Source organism: Lates calcarifer, linkage group LG6 (assembly GCF_001640805.2).
Source record: "Lates calcarifer isolate ASB-BC8 linkage group LG6, TLL_Latcal_v3, whole genome shotgun sequence".
NCBI classification, from domain to species: domain Eukaryota; kingdom Metazoa; phylum Chordata; class Actinopteri; family Centropomidae; genus Lates; species Lates calcarifer.
Genome location: NC_066838.1, coordinates 13,740,090 through 13,754,699, shown reverse-complemented (window position 1 = coordinate 13,754,699; position 14,610 = coordinate 13,740,090). Strand labels below are relative to the sequence as shown.

The window sequence follows — 14,610 nt, the reverse complement described above, 5'->3', positions numbered from 1 at the left end:
GTCTTTTCAAACACTGAGTATTTTTTTGTGTCTCATGTTGTCATTGTTGTTGCTGCTGCGCATGATGTTAAAAAACATCAAATTCACTAGCTCTAAATGGCTTTGAAGAGACAGCAGCACAATGTTCAGACTTTTTAATTTAGACCTGAATAACAGGATAGGTTATGCCCTGTCTACGAAGGACACAGGCTCACAGTGTGCACTCTGGCTGCTCTGCTGAATTATAGCTCTAATTATGTGGCCATGTTTAGTCTCAATGTTCAGGGATGTGTCTGCTCTTGTCTGGACTCTTGCGGGATTCTGCACAGTCCCTGAGACTCCCGTCCCAGCCGCTTGCATCTGTCAGCCTCCCCCCATCCTGCCGCTCCATCCATAAACTCTCCCTGGTAAAAGCCTTCCCTCTGTTTATATGCAGGCGCTAATGGTGATTTTACTGTCTGCATGTGCCACACCTTACATCTGTTCTGCCGCAAGCATTCTCACAATAGTCTGACACGCAGAGACAAGCAGCTGACACCCAGCATTAAGGGACTTGTTATTGTGGACGAAAACACAATTAAGTATTAACACATAGGATTATGCATTAAAAATGTGTGAGATAGCTGAGGGTAACACGTTGCATTATGATGCTGTGGTCATAGGCATGAAAAAATATTAACCGTAGGTGGTGGAATAGAGAAAGTTAAAATTAGTTGAATTCCCCTCCCACAGACAGGTCAAGTAATCTCTTCCACGCACAGAGTTTGTGCTGTAGTACGTATCCAGTCTTTGAAATGATTTGGTTTGAGGATGAGCTGCCAAACATTTTCTGATTCAGAGCTAAAATGGTGAAGCTGAACTGAAAAAAGTCTTTCATCTACTTCTACACTTATTGATTCACACAGATTTCACTTTGAGAATTTACTGCTAACGGCTTTACTCCTGACTTATGAAGTATACAGATTTAGCTAAAATAAATTACTTGAGGGTTTTTTAGGAGCGAGAGAAAATGATCAATTGTTGTTTTGTAAATGACAGCAATCAGAGAACATGAGCAATTTTATGTAAGTGTGACCCACATAATTCACTCAAACAAGCCGCGGCCATTCAATTTCTGCCCTTTTCTACTGAGCAATTGAACTGAGTGAATTTTCCATAGCACTTATGTAATTTGGTGACACAGACAATGGTGTGATTCATCTTCTGCGTGGAGAGATGGAGAGCGGTGTTTCACCAGAACATCAAGATGTGTTCTGCTCAATTACCCGCTTCCCATGGGCTCTACTCTGCCTGTCGCCTCACCTTTAGTTAAAGCTCTTCTCTATTCATTTTAAGTTTCCAAGGCAGTCATAATAAATATCTGTTACTGCAATTAATGCACTTTTTCTTTTTGTACAAAACTATGTGTTTGCAGTCTTAAAAAGCACAGTCAAAGGCAAGGCGCCTTTCAACTATGACAATGAAAGGCAGCCAGACTGTGATTTTATCCACAGTCGTTTAGTTGATCCACCCATTAAAATTTGAGTAGTGTTTGGAATGGAGGGCTGCAGATAAAGCTGCAGAATGAATGGTCCTGAGCCAGCATAGACCGAGACAGGAGAGTTTTAGAGGAGCATGACTCTGAAGGTTATTTAAAATCCTCCTCTGACTCAGAGGAATGGAAAAGTCTTTTTCTTTTTATCCCGGCTTTTCCATTCATGAGCTAAAACAGTTTGCAGGTCATCGGCCTGGCTACTTCTCTACTGGAAAGCATCATAAGAGACGTGTCTGCAAACAAGGCTGCTCTCAACTGAGCTGATATGGAAATTGTAGATATAAAGGCAGGCCATACACTGATCAGTCTTAGTGGGGGGCTGAAATCTGGACCTGCGGAAGTTTTGTGTCGAGGCAAGGTTTTATTTTGAAAGCTCAAAGCATCACCTGTTCATCTGCTGCTCTTTTTTTTAAATCAGCTGCAGAGTTTACAAAAGCAGGCTAACTTTCTCTTTCAAACTTAGTTCATGAAAGTCAGATATTTCCAGGAAAATTCCCTGCTCTTTAGGCTCTTTTGTTCCAACACGCACCCAGACCATGGTCTAGTTTTGTGTGTTAATGTCACTGGGAGTTAGAGTGGTGCATACTCCTATAATTACGACATTATCTCCAGTTCAAGTTAATTACTAACTACAGGCTTGGTTTACAAAGAGCATTCACTGAGATTTCACATGCCTAAGACATTTTCCTCTTACTTTCTTCTTCTTTCTCCTCTACTCTTCGACTCTCCCCTCCTGTCCCCTGATCACGATTGAGTCTGTCCATCCTGTAAATCACCTGTGACGGTGCAGGCAGTGCCGACATGGAGCTTTGTTTCTTAAATACATGTGTTTATCATTTTGGAAGGTGCACTTTTGAAAAGTGAAAATCACAATCTGCTTGTATTATTCCACTCATCCTCAAGCTCAAGTGTTGTGATGAAACCCACACAACAACCATAGCTAATTTGGCTGAAGCAACAATTTAGTTTTTTGGTAAATGCCACCTGTTTTATTTACAGTGATCATGAATTCACATGCTGTCAGAGTGGTGGGTGCTGTAAACATGTGTTTTTGTCTGGTGAGGATCTTTGATCTACACCTCTAGTACTCATGTTGGAAGAAAGTGTACTCTTCCGTATCACAGTGTCTGGAGGTCTAATTGCCTGTCGTTTCCAAACCATTCATCTGGGCTGTAATTATGTTGAGCAGCTAAAGACAGACTTCTGCCATAGTAGTGGGGTTGTAACGTTGCGTCACATGAGGTGTTGACATGCTGTGGTTGAGATGGCAGTTGATGCTAACACTAGGGGTGTTGGGGGTTAGCATCCTTAGTCTGTGGGCTTGTTCAGTAGAGTGGCAACGAAGCAGAGCGATGAGGAGCTGCACGTATGGATGTATTGCTGCACGTGGATCTGCATGAATTGTCGTCGTTGCCAGCTCTAGGGCTGTCATAACCCTCAGACCCCCAGTGTGCACCTCCCCCCGCATTGCCCCCTAGTAGATGCTCAGATAGCTATCAGCGGGTGCTGCCTGTACAGGCCCCCGTCTGCAGGTGTGACCCTGTCATCCTCTCCCAGGGACTGCACTGGCTCGCCCTCGCTGCATGGCTTCAATTGGTTTCAGACAAGCCATTTCACCTCAATTACATACAGGCTTAGGGCTCAGGAAGTGGTTGACACATACCCTCAAGGCAGGGGTTTTATGCTCTATGTGTCTTGACGCTGGTGCTCCGTGCAGGACCGCTGCTCTTTAATGCTGCTATATGTAGCTGTGGTATGCTGTCAAAGTTATATGTATGATAAAGTGGTGAGGGAGAGCGCGTTTGCATTGTTCATGTCGTTAAGCAGACAGTGCAAAGACGTCCATGTAGGACTGATGAGGTGTGGGCCAAAGAGATGTGGATCAAGGTGTTTCGATTGTTGTTTTTTGTGCATATGTTATTATTAACCACCCAGTTAGGTTTGTTTTTGTGCTCACAGCTCCCCATGAAAGGTCTTTTTCTTGGAATTAAAAAAAAGGTTTATCCACAACAGGTTAGTACCAAAATCAAAAGTAAATCCACTGAGACATATTGCACTCTAAGGTTCTCTGTCGCTCAGCACTATTCCTGCTGTTCTAGACCAGTGCCACATTAGCTAAAATGCAGTTTCAGCTCTTCATTTCTCTGCTTTTTAGTTATGGAGAGATGGGGAGAGAGAGCTGTAATGAGGTCATGACATTTTACAACAACGACTGGCTAAAAGTTTTGGAGATCGTTCTGACTACAGTTCTCTGGTGAAATTGTGGAATCTCACTGTATTAGAATCAGGACCTTTGTATTTTGATAACCATAGCTTTAATTTTCAAACCATTTTAGTTACAGTTTTTTCATAATGCTGTTGTTAAAATTAAAAGTGCTGTGTCACAACTTTCATTCTATTTCACAGCTCTGTTGGAACAGATGCTGTTAAAAAAAAAAGAGAGAGGAAAAAAAAGAAAACACTCCCCGTCTGTAACCCAAGTCTGTGTGCAATTATGATTCTTGCGTGAACCTCATTCATTGTGGTTGAGCCAGCGAATGGGAACAGATGTTCGAGTAACATAGCAAGCAGCATGTAAGCACTTTCTCCGTCATGAGAAGCCCTTGCTGTGAAGGAATCCCTTTCAACATAAAAAAAAACCTTATGCAACAATTGTCTGCCCCTAATTCTCTGTTAGACTTTTTAGCCCCAGATTTAGCATGAAAATGTCCACGGGACGATTTCCAAGCAGGGGGCCAAATGCATTTCAGTCATGCAAATACACTGCCTTTCTTTTCCCATGAAGTGTCATCCACTTTTATTCGGGAGGGGAAAATGAGCTGATAACTCAAAGTAGTTAACACTTGCAAATGACAAGCCACTCCCTGTGCTTGCACTGTCAACTTGTCATTTTAAGTTGTCTCTATAGACTTGTAGAAGTAACACATATACGTATAAGTTTTCCTGGTTGATGCTGGAAAGTAATTCTGAGGGGATATACCTGGAATGCAGCTTCATAATAAAACTGAGGGGACCCATGGCTGAAGAGGCTAAAAGTGTTTAATATAACAGTAGTCAAGTGGGACCTCAAATCCAGACTCATTCTCCTTTTCATTAAACTTTCATGTTACGCTCTCAGTAAACATATGATTCATGTCATTTGCTTTCAAGAGGACAATTTGCGCCAACACACTGGAAACTTGCTTCAAAGAGTTTGTCTGATGTAAGAGCGGTGGCACGATACTGTGGCGAAAGCGTCTCCCAACTACACAGCCATACCATGTGCACTGGCCCACACACATTCTGGCTCATGTCAGTGGATGCGAAGGCCTGGGGCCAAGCTGGTAGGAAGGTCTGATGGGAAGATTGAGTTATCATCTCCGCGCAGCTGCCCGAGGCAGCCGTGGGCCACACAACAAGGTTATCTGTCCATCTCTTGCCCTTGAGCCCCCCTCTGGATGCTTGCCAGCATGGCCCTTTGTCCGGCCCATCTGACTGTCATGCCCCAGCGGCCTCTCCAAGACGACCGGGGAAGAGCAAGACCACAGAGATGGTGGGCTGGGATGGAGCCATAGAGTGATGGGGAAAAGGGATGATCTTACAGAAAAAGCTTTTGTATAGAAGAAAACGAGCAGATTAGCATTTAGGCTCAGGAGGAAAATGGAAATGGCTTTGTAAGGCTCTGATCCTCTTTCTATAGAAAGAGCCCTTTACAGTAGAGTTTGGGGGGAGGAATCCTTTCATAGCCTATAATCAGTCATGTAGCTGTACTTGCAGGGGGCACCAGGCAGGGGCAGGAGGGTCTGCAGTGGCAGTGGTTGACACACTGCCTCCACAGAGGAAGGAGCAAAGCCCTGTAAATCCCTCTGGTCTGTGGCCCTGAGCCCTCCTCAGCTTCACGGGCCTATCAACAGACAGGGAACACAGGGCTTTCTCACGCCACACAGGCACCACTTCCCTTTCTCTGCTGTCTCCTCCACACCCTGTCTCCTTCTCTCACCATTCTTTCCTATGTCTTTCTGTCTTCCTCTCTGTCTGTCAAAAGCAGGTGGAGAAGCTAGACTCTGGTCATCTCTGTTCCCTGTTCCTCATATCTCATCTCCAGTCTTTCCTCTGGTGTAATTGCCTCACAGTTTTTCCCCTTGTTGCAGATGGTGACTTGGTTTGTTTTTATTAGCCGCCTCTTTCTACATTGCTTTGGGGAAATGGGTTGCGGTGGATTTTATGCAGTGACAGTCAGATTGTATTTGATGCTAGAGACCATACTGTTTTACTCTGTGGTAACATATTTAACAGACTTAAATGTTTGAATAAGCAGGTGTCCAGATTTAATAGATTTGCATTGTTACTTTACTGAAAGAATTCTGCCTTGAGTGATACTCCACCCAAGCTCTATCTTTCACGATAACTCAACCCCTGTGGGCTTGGAAGGTGGCAGTAAAACATTTCCAGTTTGTTAAAAACTCTGGATCTAGTCGTATCCAATTAATTTAAGTTCAGCTTTCGTTTTCACAACGACTCATGTACCATAACTCGCTTCTCTCTGCTGCCCATTCATATGCTCAGTATGTTAAAAACACTAAAAGAGAACGATATTGTGACACAGAAAGAAATGATAATAGAAGTAGATAATGCTACAGGAGTTTCACTGTGAACTTTTTGGAGCCACTTTTCAAGCCTACAAGGTCATGTTTATTTCTTAAAAGCCTGTACACTGTGAGCACTATGCTCATGTCTACAGTTGAGACACTAGATACAGTAAAACACACCATATGATACACAGCGTAAGTAAGTTGTAACAATCTCTGTTTATTATGTTTCAATATGTTGTCAATATCATTATGGTAAAGGTGTTGAAGGAAGAACTAGCATCGGGTCCTCCTCTGGTGAATGTGCTGCACTGTAAGCTGGACTGGTAAGTCCTGTGTGCTGTGGCTGCCTCAGTAGGGTTTGGCATAGCCATGTGCTTGTTGTGCACGCTGCTGTAAAGTGTGATTCCAGGGTGGGGAGAGTCAGTCAGTGGACAGGCCCGCCTGTCACCCTGCACAACATATTCATTTGAGCTGACAGCAGACTTTATGGAAGTCAGTCAGGGGCTGCCATGGAACCCAAAGAGCAGGAAGAAAAGGAGGCTTTTATGCTGAGGACAAAAGATCGACAGGGGATCCAAATTTAAGGTCATTGTAACTACGGGAACTGAGGGATGGGGGATGGTGGGGTCTTGAGGTTGAGGTGTTGGAGGGAAGCACACATTGGCAGAGGCTTGTCTTTCACGTCACAACTCTTGTGCCTTGTGTCGGACAGACAAGCTCAGCGGAACCCAGAGCTGCGTGTGAGGGCTAACTGCGATCTGTGTTTGGGGAATTATTTGAAGGTGACACAGGCAGTGATCCATTGCCTAAATCTACACTGTGCTCAGGGGAAATGTGTAATATTGTCTTTGCACACAGTTACATTTCACTGCAGTAAGACTTTCAATAAAGCTGAACATAAGCTATGTATTATGAGTCACAGCTTATATTTTAATCATGATGAATCCCAGCACTCATTTCTTTAATATGTGATTCATAGAAGAGTCTAAGGGAGAGAGAGCGATCACACAGCAGATTGGAGAAAGGTTTCAACAGTTAAGATCCCTGAAGGTGCAGCAAGTGATATTCTAATATCACTGTTAGCTGATCACACAGTTTAGCGCAATAATGTAATTATCCAGAGTCCGCCTACCAATAGGTGTAAGGGTTGTAATTTTCCCCCCTTTTCTTTGTCTGTTATCCACTCCACTGCCAAGCGTCTTGCATTGTTCTCACTCGCAGTGCTGTCTCCAAGGCTGCCAGACTCACTGAAGAACCTGTACAATCCCCGGAGTGAAGCCACATATGACATTATTCTAAAATCATCTTCTGTGATAATTATATCCTTTCACTCCTATAGCAAATTCTACAGCACCTGCTAATGATAGTTCAGAGCAAGTACTTGTTTTTATCGATGCAGCGTTCCAGATTGTGTAATTCAGTTCTCTCTCTCTCTCTGTGGTACCTCATTTGTGGTTTTGCCTGCACTGAACCAAGAGAAGAAAAGGTTTCAGAAAGGTACCCGCAAATAAAAAGAACAGAATTGCTTTTCACTTTTCTATTTTGCGGCCCCTTTGTAGTTGGAGATGATTATCGTTACCTATCTGTGTTTTGTAGAACTTTTAAACAGGGTTGCAAAGTATACAAATAACAGCAAAAGTAATACGAGCGTAGCAGGAAATGTAAGCCACAGGGTGATCTTATCTTTTGGTCTCATACAAATCCTAGCAGTTGCATTTTTTGTAAGCTGAGAGCAAAGAGGTACTTCTGACTTAAGGCAAGGCAAGAGCGTTGTAATTTTCTGTATGTGTGTGTGAGAATAATAGATAATAAGATATAAACGTGTAAGATATATTTCAATTTGAAAATGTTCTTCTATTTCCAGTTGAAATGGTCGAAGTGTCACAACAGCACCATTTACATTGTTTCGTGTTTCCTGTTGTTAAACACTGCTTTTTTAATGATAATCCATGATTTCAGTTCAAGAGTCAGTCTTCTCTGGATGCTCTAGACATGATTCTCCATACATGCTGCTTTGAGGTGTGGAGTAAACTAGAAGTCATTCTGAGTGATCAGTTCCACTATGCTCCCCCCTCTCAGGCTGATCATATAAAGAAGAGTTAACTCCTTGAATTGTGGTTTGCACCTTTCTGCTGATCAGTTGATCCGCTGAGAGGTGTAAATGTTTAGTATACGCTCCCTAAACATTAATAGAAACACAGTTATTTAAGTTCTTGTCCGCCCCGGCATCTGGAGTTGAGAGAGTTTGGACGGGAATACGATGTCTATACAGCCTGTACAGCCAAGTGCCTTTGAGAAGTTTCCATATTCACAACACTGTAACTTGCAGTTGGTTTGGCCCGCAGCTACAGCTTGATGTAATGATCTATCAGTTCAGAATAGGCACTGCAAACTTGATGAATCACTTTACATACTGTTGCTTCACTGACACCACATAAATCTCCAGTCTGACAGTGAAAGGTGCCAAATGCCGGATGCCAAAAAAACCTTAATGTGATCAACACTTGGAGAGAGGGAGTGTAGACCTTCCTGTTTGTGACAACAATGTAATTCAGGCCTCCAGCAGTAAAATGATCCTCAGTACATTTTTTGTTGGTCCGCCTGTCTTAAAGTGCTTGTCTGGATGTGAGTGTACACTGGTCTTCATGGACGTAGTCTAAATAAGAATATGCTCTGTATGTGTTGTAACATGTTTTCTAAAACCTTGGATTAAAAACAGCAGCTTGGAAAGGAAACCTGTAGTTTCTGAAGGCAAAGTGGTTAAGGTTAGATTTCTTAGGAAGCAGTAAGAAGGGTCACGGAAAAGATTTGGTCCAAGATATCACCTTATTCCCTCCAAAAGATTGCCAAGTACAGCAGAACTGGTCACATGACATTAAAACAAACCAGTCTAAGAGCTCTGTTTCAACTGAAACACCTTCTGAAATGAATCCTGATATGATCCCAGAAGAAAAATTGCCCACATGCAGACCAGCAGCCAGAAATATTAGGTAAACTTGGATAGTATGTGTGCATATAAAAAAAGACAGAGGAAGTTCTGCTGTGTTCTTTGCCTTCAGCTTTGCACAGTAATACTCTGGTTCCACTGACAGATGACGCAGAAAATGGCTACTGCCAGTTTGAGAAGGGGGGCTTATTGTAATACTCTGCCAATAACTTCCCAAACTGGAGCAGGGAGTACAGGGTTCCTCTCCATTGTCCCTCCTGCAAAGTTATTTAATCCTCCATATTGTCCTTTCTATTTAGTTTTCTGCTGCTGGTCCCTATTCAGCTGCTGCCAAGGTATTACTGTGTTGTGGAACTCACACAATTCTTTCCGGCTGTTGTGTATTGCTGGCAGTTGTTAGTGTGTTTCCAAAAACTTATTCTGCTCACTGCCTGGCCGGTGGAAAGGTAGGAGTGTGTGGAGAAGAGGTTTGTGTGTGTGTGTGTGTGTGTGTGTGTGTTGGGGGGAGTAGAGGTTCCTGGGATAATTTAACAGGCCACACAATCCTCAACATGTCATTTTTTTTGTCAAATGTGTTTACATGCCTGCATAGTTGCAAAGACACTAATGTGCGCAGTGTGTATTATTCAGATGACATTTGCTGTGACTTGTCTTTTATACTATGGAAAACTGTTGTCAAATGCTAAATCCTTGGCAGGGGTTTTCATTTCCAGTGTGCATGGCAGTTTATTCCTGGTACTGCAGTTTATGTAGAAATCCCCAGGTTGGCAGTTTATTGAATGTAAATCAGGCTGGCTTAGAGGCCGAGGCTGTAGGAGGGCTGCTAATATGCTAGCATCCCCCAGATGGGAGAGCTGCTTTCCTTCTCCCTAAGCCAGATGTATTAGAAGCTAATTCTCTCTTCGAATGTGGCACATTTTCCACACTGGCTGCTGTTGTGGGATCATTATGGAAGCTCTTGTCAATTTAAGGTGCTTGTTTTAACCGAGTTACATTTCATGTTCTGTGTGTGGTTATTAATCTCTTGGATGGATAGAGAGGACTCAGAGGGGAATGCTTGTGGTTTTCTTCAGGGAATGGCGACATGCAGGCAAATGTATCGCATATCCGCACTTTGATTCATAAAACGATGTGTCTTGTAAGAATAAATATAATCTTTTCGCCATTGAGAGATACAGATTTTTGCTTTCCTTTTAGCTGTAATGTATTCCCACATGTCAGCTGATGTCGGATGTGCATGACAAAGAAATACAACACTTAATATCATGTCAAGTCAGTCATGTCTATGTTCCCCAGAATTTCTTAGATTTTTCTCACAATCTGTACAGCATACAGTGCGACAGCCTCTATCCTCAGACTCTCAGTTCAGATAAGTAAAAACTTGAAATGGATGAAAGCAGAAATAAGGGTCAAAGGAACTGCATTTTGGCTGCAACAGCTGCTTAATATTCAGACAACAAAGACTTTCCGAATGTGAGATTCTGAAGGAGGCATCTGAAACAGGTTTACAGCTCGGGCTGTGCATATGCAGATATCACGCTCTCAAAGCCTCTCCCAGCACCGCGCATAAGCCGCAGAACTCTACAGATCGTTTCCTGTGAAGGAGGTGAACTTTATTTTCTCTGCTTCTAGTGTTTTCCTAAAATGGGTCAGCAGATGTTAGAGAGAGGGGGAGAGAGAGAGAGAGAGGGAGAGGGGGAGAGCGAGGTGGCGGAGGAGGAGGACGAGGAGGAGGAGGAGGAAGAAGAAGCAGAAGAAGAAGAAGGAGGAAAAACAGCCAAAGCAAATTGTTTGCTCTGCAATGTGGGCTGAGAGGAGAGATAGAGAGAAGAGTGGGAGAGAGAGCAGGGCAGAGACTGCATCTACTGTATGATCTGCTTTTTCTGGACCAGAGGAGATCACATTCTGCCCTTTGTCCTCCACACCTCTTCAGATTCCATATATCTTTGTTTACTTTTGTAATTTTCTAATATCCTTCCTTCAACACATGCCAAAAGATCAAATTTGCAGACAGTATGCCACAATGTGCATATTGAGGGCATACACAGTAACTGCGTGTGCGCACTTAGAGTATGTTACATCTGCATAATATTTGGCTTTGTCTCTGACACATGCAGGGAGCATCCAGTTTACTTCAGTGTTGGATTGAACCCGTTGACTGCTGTTCCACAGCGGCAAAACAAGACTGATGTTTGAAAATAATGATACAAGGATGTAGAGAAGATTGTTTTCTAAAGGAGGAGGACTCAAACTTTAAACCTACTGCAGTGAATATGAAAGTAAAACAAAGCTCGTAGGAATTACAGGCTCTAATTAAGACCGGCAGCTGAGTGACCTTGGGTCCTTCATAGTTAGGTATTGTGACAGGTAAATCTTCCTTGATGTTATCTTTCCTGATGATGGAAGTGCCCTGACCTCATTGAAACTCATAGCGGAGAAATTAAACACTTCAATAGCCTGAGTTTTTAACAATGTGGACTACAATGCCACATGTAGGGAGGAAAGGAAGCTGGTTTCTCGTCCACCATTTTCTATGGATGGATATAACATCAGCAAACAATCTTGTCAGAGATCCCTGGGTGGGACATTTATGGTTAAAAACACAGCTTGCTCATTGACAAACTATGCAATGGTGACACTGTTTCTAAATGACCTCAAACCTAGCTTTTCCTACACAACTCAATTGCATTTTATCAGCCGACATAAAGACCGATGCAGATACGTCTGTAATGAGCTGATATCAGCTGATGCGTCAGTCTAGCTCTACTTGATACACATTATAATCCTGTGGGTTATTCATTTAACTGGACATGTCATGAACTCACCTCTGGTTCAGATGATGGAGGGGTATATTAGCATAAGTATATTAGCATTCTCTGAGAGAGAAAAGAGCACAAACAAAGGAAGGCACAGCCAGTTTAAGCTGTATTTTATATGAATCTCTGAATTATCTGTCCACCCAGCTTAAATAGTAGCTGAGGACCATTTGAGAATTAATTCTACATCTCATCATACAGGTTGGAAATTGAACCAGGAGGCTGTAGTTAAAAGAACAGTAGGAAACACCAGGATAGCACCTCCCCAAGGGAGTCTGAGAGTCAAATAGACAACAAAAGAAAAGAAGGAAAGGAGATTAGTTTGTTTTTGATGCTGTTTTATGCAGTTGTGTGTGACTGGCTGTTTTGTTGTCAGTGTGTGTGCGTCTTTATCGCTGTTTCTTCTTCTGTACTCAAGTCCCTCTTTCAAAAGAGATCTTGATCCCAATGAGACTTCCTGATTGAATAAAGGTTATAATGATAAGATTAGAATGACAATGACATTTTCTAACCGTTGTGCTGTTATGGATGTTTCCCTCTTTTGATCTTGACTGAGGTCTTTCCAAGTATGATAGTATCTATAGACTGAAGGGCCGACCACACTTTAGCCATATACTGTAAAATCTCATTTTATAGGTGCTGTATTTAATAGGTGTATCAACCCTAATTGAATTCAAATACACACGTTTTGAAATTCTGACATGTGTTTATTTTACTTCGATATATAATTTATTTGTTGGAGTTTGACTGTGTATTTCTTTGTACTTGTGTGTTTCCTTACATGTGTTTTGCTTGTGTTCCAGGCACACACAACAGAGTGAACCAGTGTCCTGTCAATGAACATGGCTGTCTGGACCTGGATGTGTGTATCCACATGAGCAAAGTGTGCGACGGGGTCCCCGACTGCTCCGATGGCTGGGACGAGGGGCCTCACTGCAGAGGTAATAAACCTACACAAGCATGCACACACATCTACTAGCTTCTATTTTCTCCTGAACATACACAAAACAGATGGCACCATCATTTTCTATATCTCTCACTGTTGCACATAGACAAGAGTGTTGCCCCTTGTTGTGGGTCAAAAATAACCAACCAGCCCCTGCTCTGCAGAAAACTGCCATCCTCTTGTCTTCCCTTAACTATAATATCTATCCAATAATCTCCTCTATTAGGCCCTTTAATGAGCTGGCCTACTCTGGCTTGTGCAATTACAATGGAATTTCTCTTTCTGGGGAAAAAAGTCATTAATTTATCAATCAGCTCAGCTATGAGGATGTTTCCCCAATCCCTGCGGGAATGATGAGCATTCAGCCCAGATGCAGCTGAAAAAGAATCCCATCAAATCCTCTACTATTAATTAGGGACTACAGAAGAATGAGAGATGGAACATATTGGGTCCATAGTGTCTGTCTTTGTTGCTGCAGACAAAGGAGCAAACACTGGCTGCCTTCAGAGGATTGCCTCAGTATTCAGCAAGGCAGTTGACAGATAAAGCTGTGTGAAGCTCTGCCTGTTTATAGCTGTGAGGGCACCATTTTGCGATGCATGTGTGCTTTTAATTTTTGGTTGTGCATGTGTGTGTCTGTCCCTCCGATTCATGTGATATAGCAGCGATGCACCATCAATAACCTTTTTCCTGGAAATCACCTAATCAAATATTTGAAATCAGCACTGGAGTCTCAGTGGACCAAAGTCCTGTAACAACTGGTGGGGCAGCCAAGTTTTACAACAATGTTTGCAATCTGGGGTCACTTTATCTTTTGTACTAATTTGTAAGTATTAAGCAAAGCTTCTGTTGTCTATTCAGTATCTGCAACAGTAAATTTGAGCCATTTTTGGTTATTTTTGATTATTTAGGCTTTTAACTGAATACATTTATTGTGGGTTTAATGTCTGTTTTTCATTCACCCGTTTTATCTTTATATCAGTTGCAGATTTATGAGTTTTAATGTGAGTTTTTCTATTGTGTAATGTTTTCATATCATATTCGGACCACCCTGTATAAATACAGAGTTAATCTATAAATCTTGGACAGAGGGTTTAGTTGTTAGATTAAAAGCTGTGATGAATTAGTCAGAACATTTGAGTGTGATAAAGTTGAACTAGAAGAGCAGGAATATTTCTGTTGGGCAGATGAAGTAGACAGTCGTACAGAGTGGGTGAGAGTGTTAGTATCCCACACACGGGTCATCACTGCTGGACAAGTCCATTACGCAACACAGCAATGATGTCATCCAGTCACAACATGCACTGGCTGTCCCCATAGACACAAGTCCAGCTGTTCTCTGTAAGGCAATGGTCAAGACACACCAAAACTTACACACGCCTACATGTTCATGTGCCTGTAATGCATGCATGTACTCACATGTGCACACACACACAGTCACATTCTTGTAAATACACAGCCAAACACACCCATTACCCCACACACAAACACACCGGCAGTGTGTCCAGAACCTTTTGGCATTGCTGTTTGCGAGCTCCCCTCTTTTCAGGGAAAGGCCTGGCCTTTCACAAGCTTCCTAGTGTTTGCTTGTACAAACTGCCGGGTTGTGTAAGTATACCTGGGCGCCGGTGTCTGAAAGCACACTTTGTCAGTCAGTGTGTCCAAGTAATTCTGCCAAAGTTGTTGACAAGAGCGGTTAGAAAGGGGAGTGCAGCAAGGCAGGTTGGGCAGGAATTTTATCTGGCCTGAATAAATTCCCTCAGAATTTTCATAGTGTGTGGCGAGGTTTGGGATAAGTTGTTGTGATTTTATGCATA

The 14,610-nt window shown here is 42.6% G+C and overlaps 1 protein-coding gene across 1 annotated transcript in view; it reads left to right on the top strand.

Moving 5' to 3' along the window:
• Positions 1–14,610, top strand: part of LOC108876439 (low-density lipoprotein receptor-related protein 1-like) — an 84,326-nt gene that overhangs the window by 12,835 nt on the left and 56,881 nt on the right. The window contains 1 exon segment of the mRNA XM_051071210.1: positions 12,651–12,788. Coding sequence (XP_050927167.1) covers positions 12,651–12,788 — 138 coding nt within the window.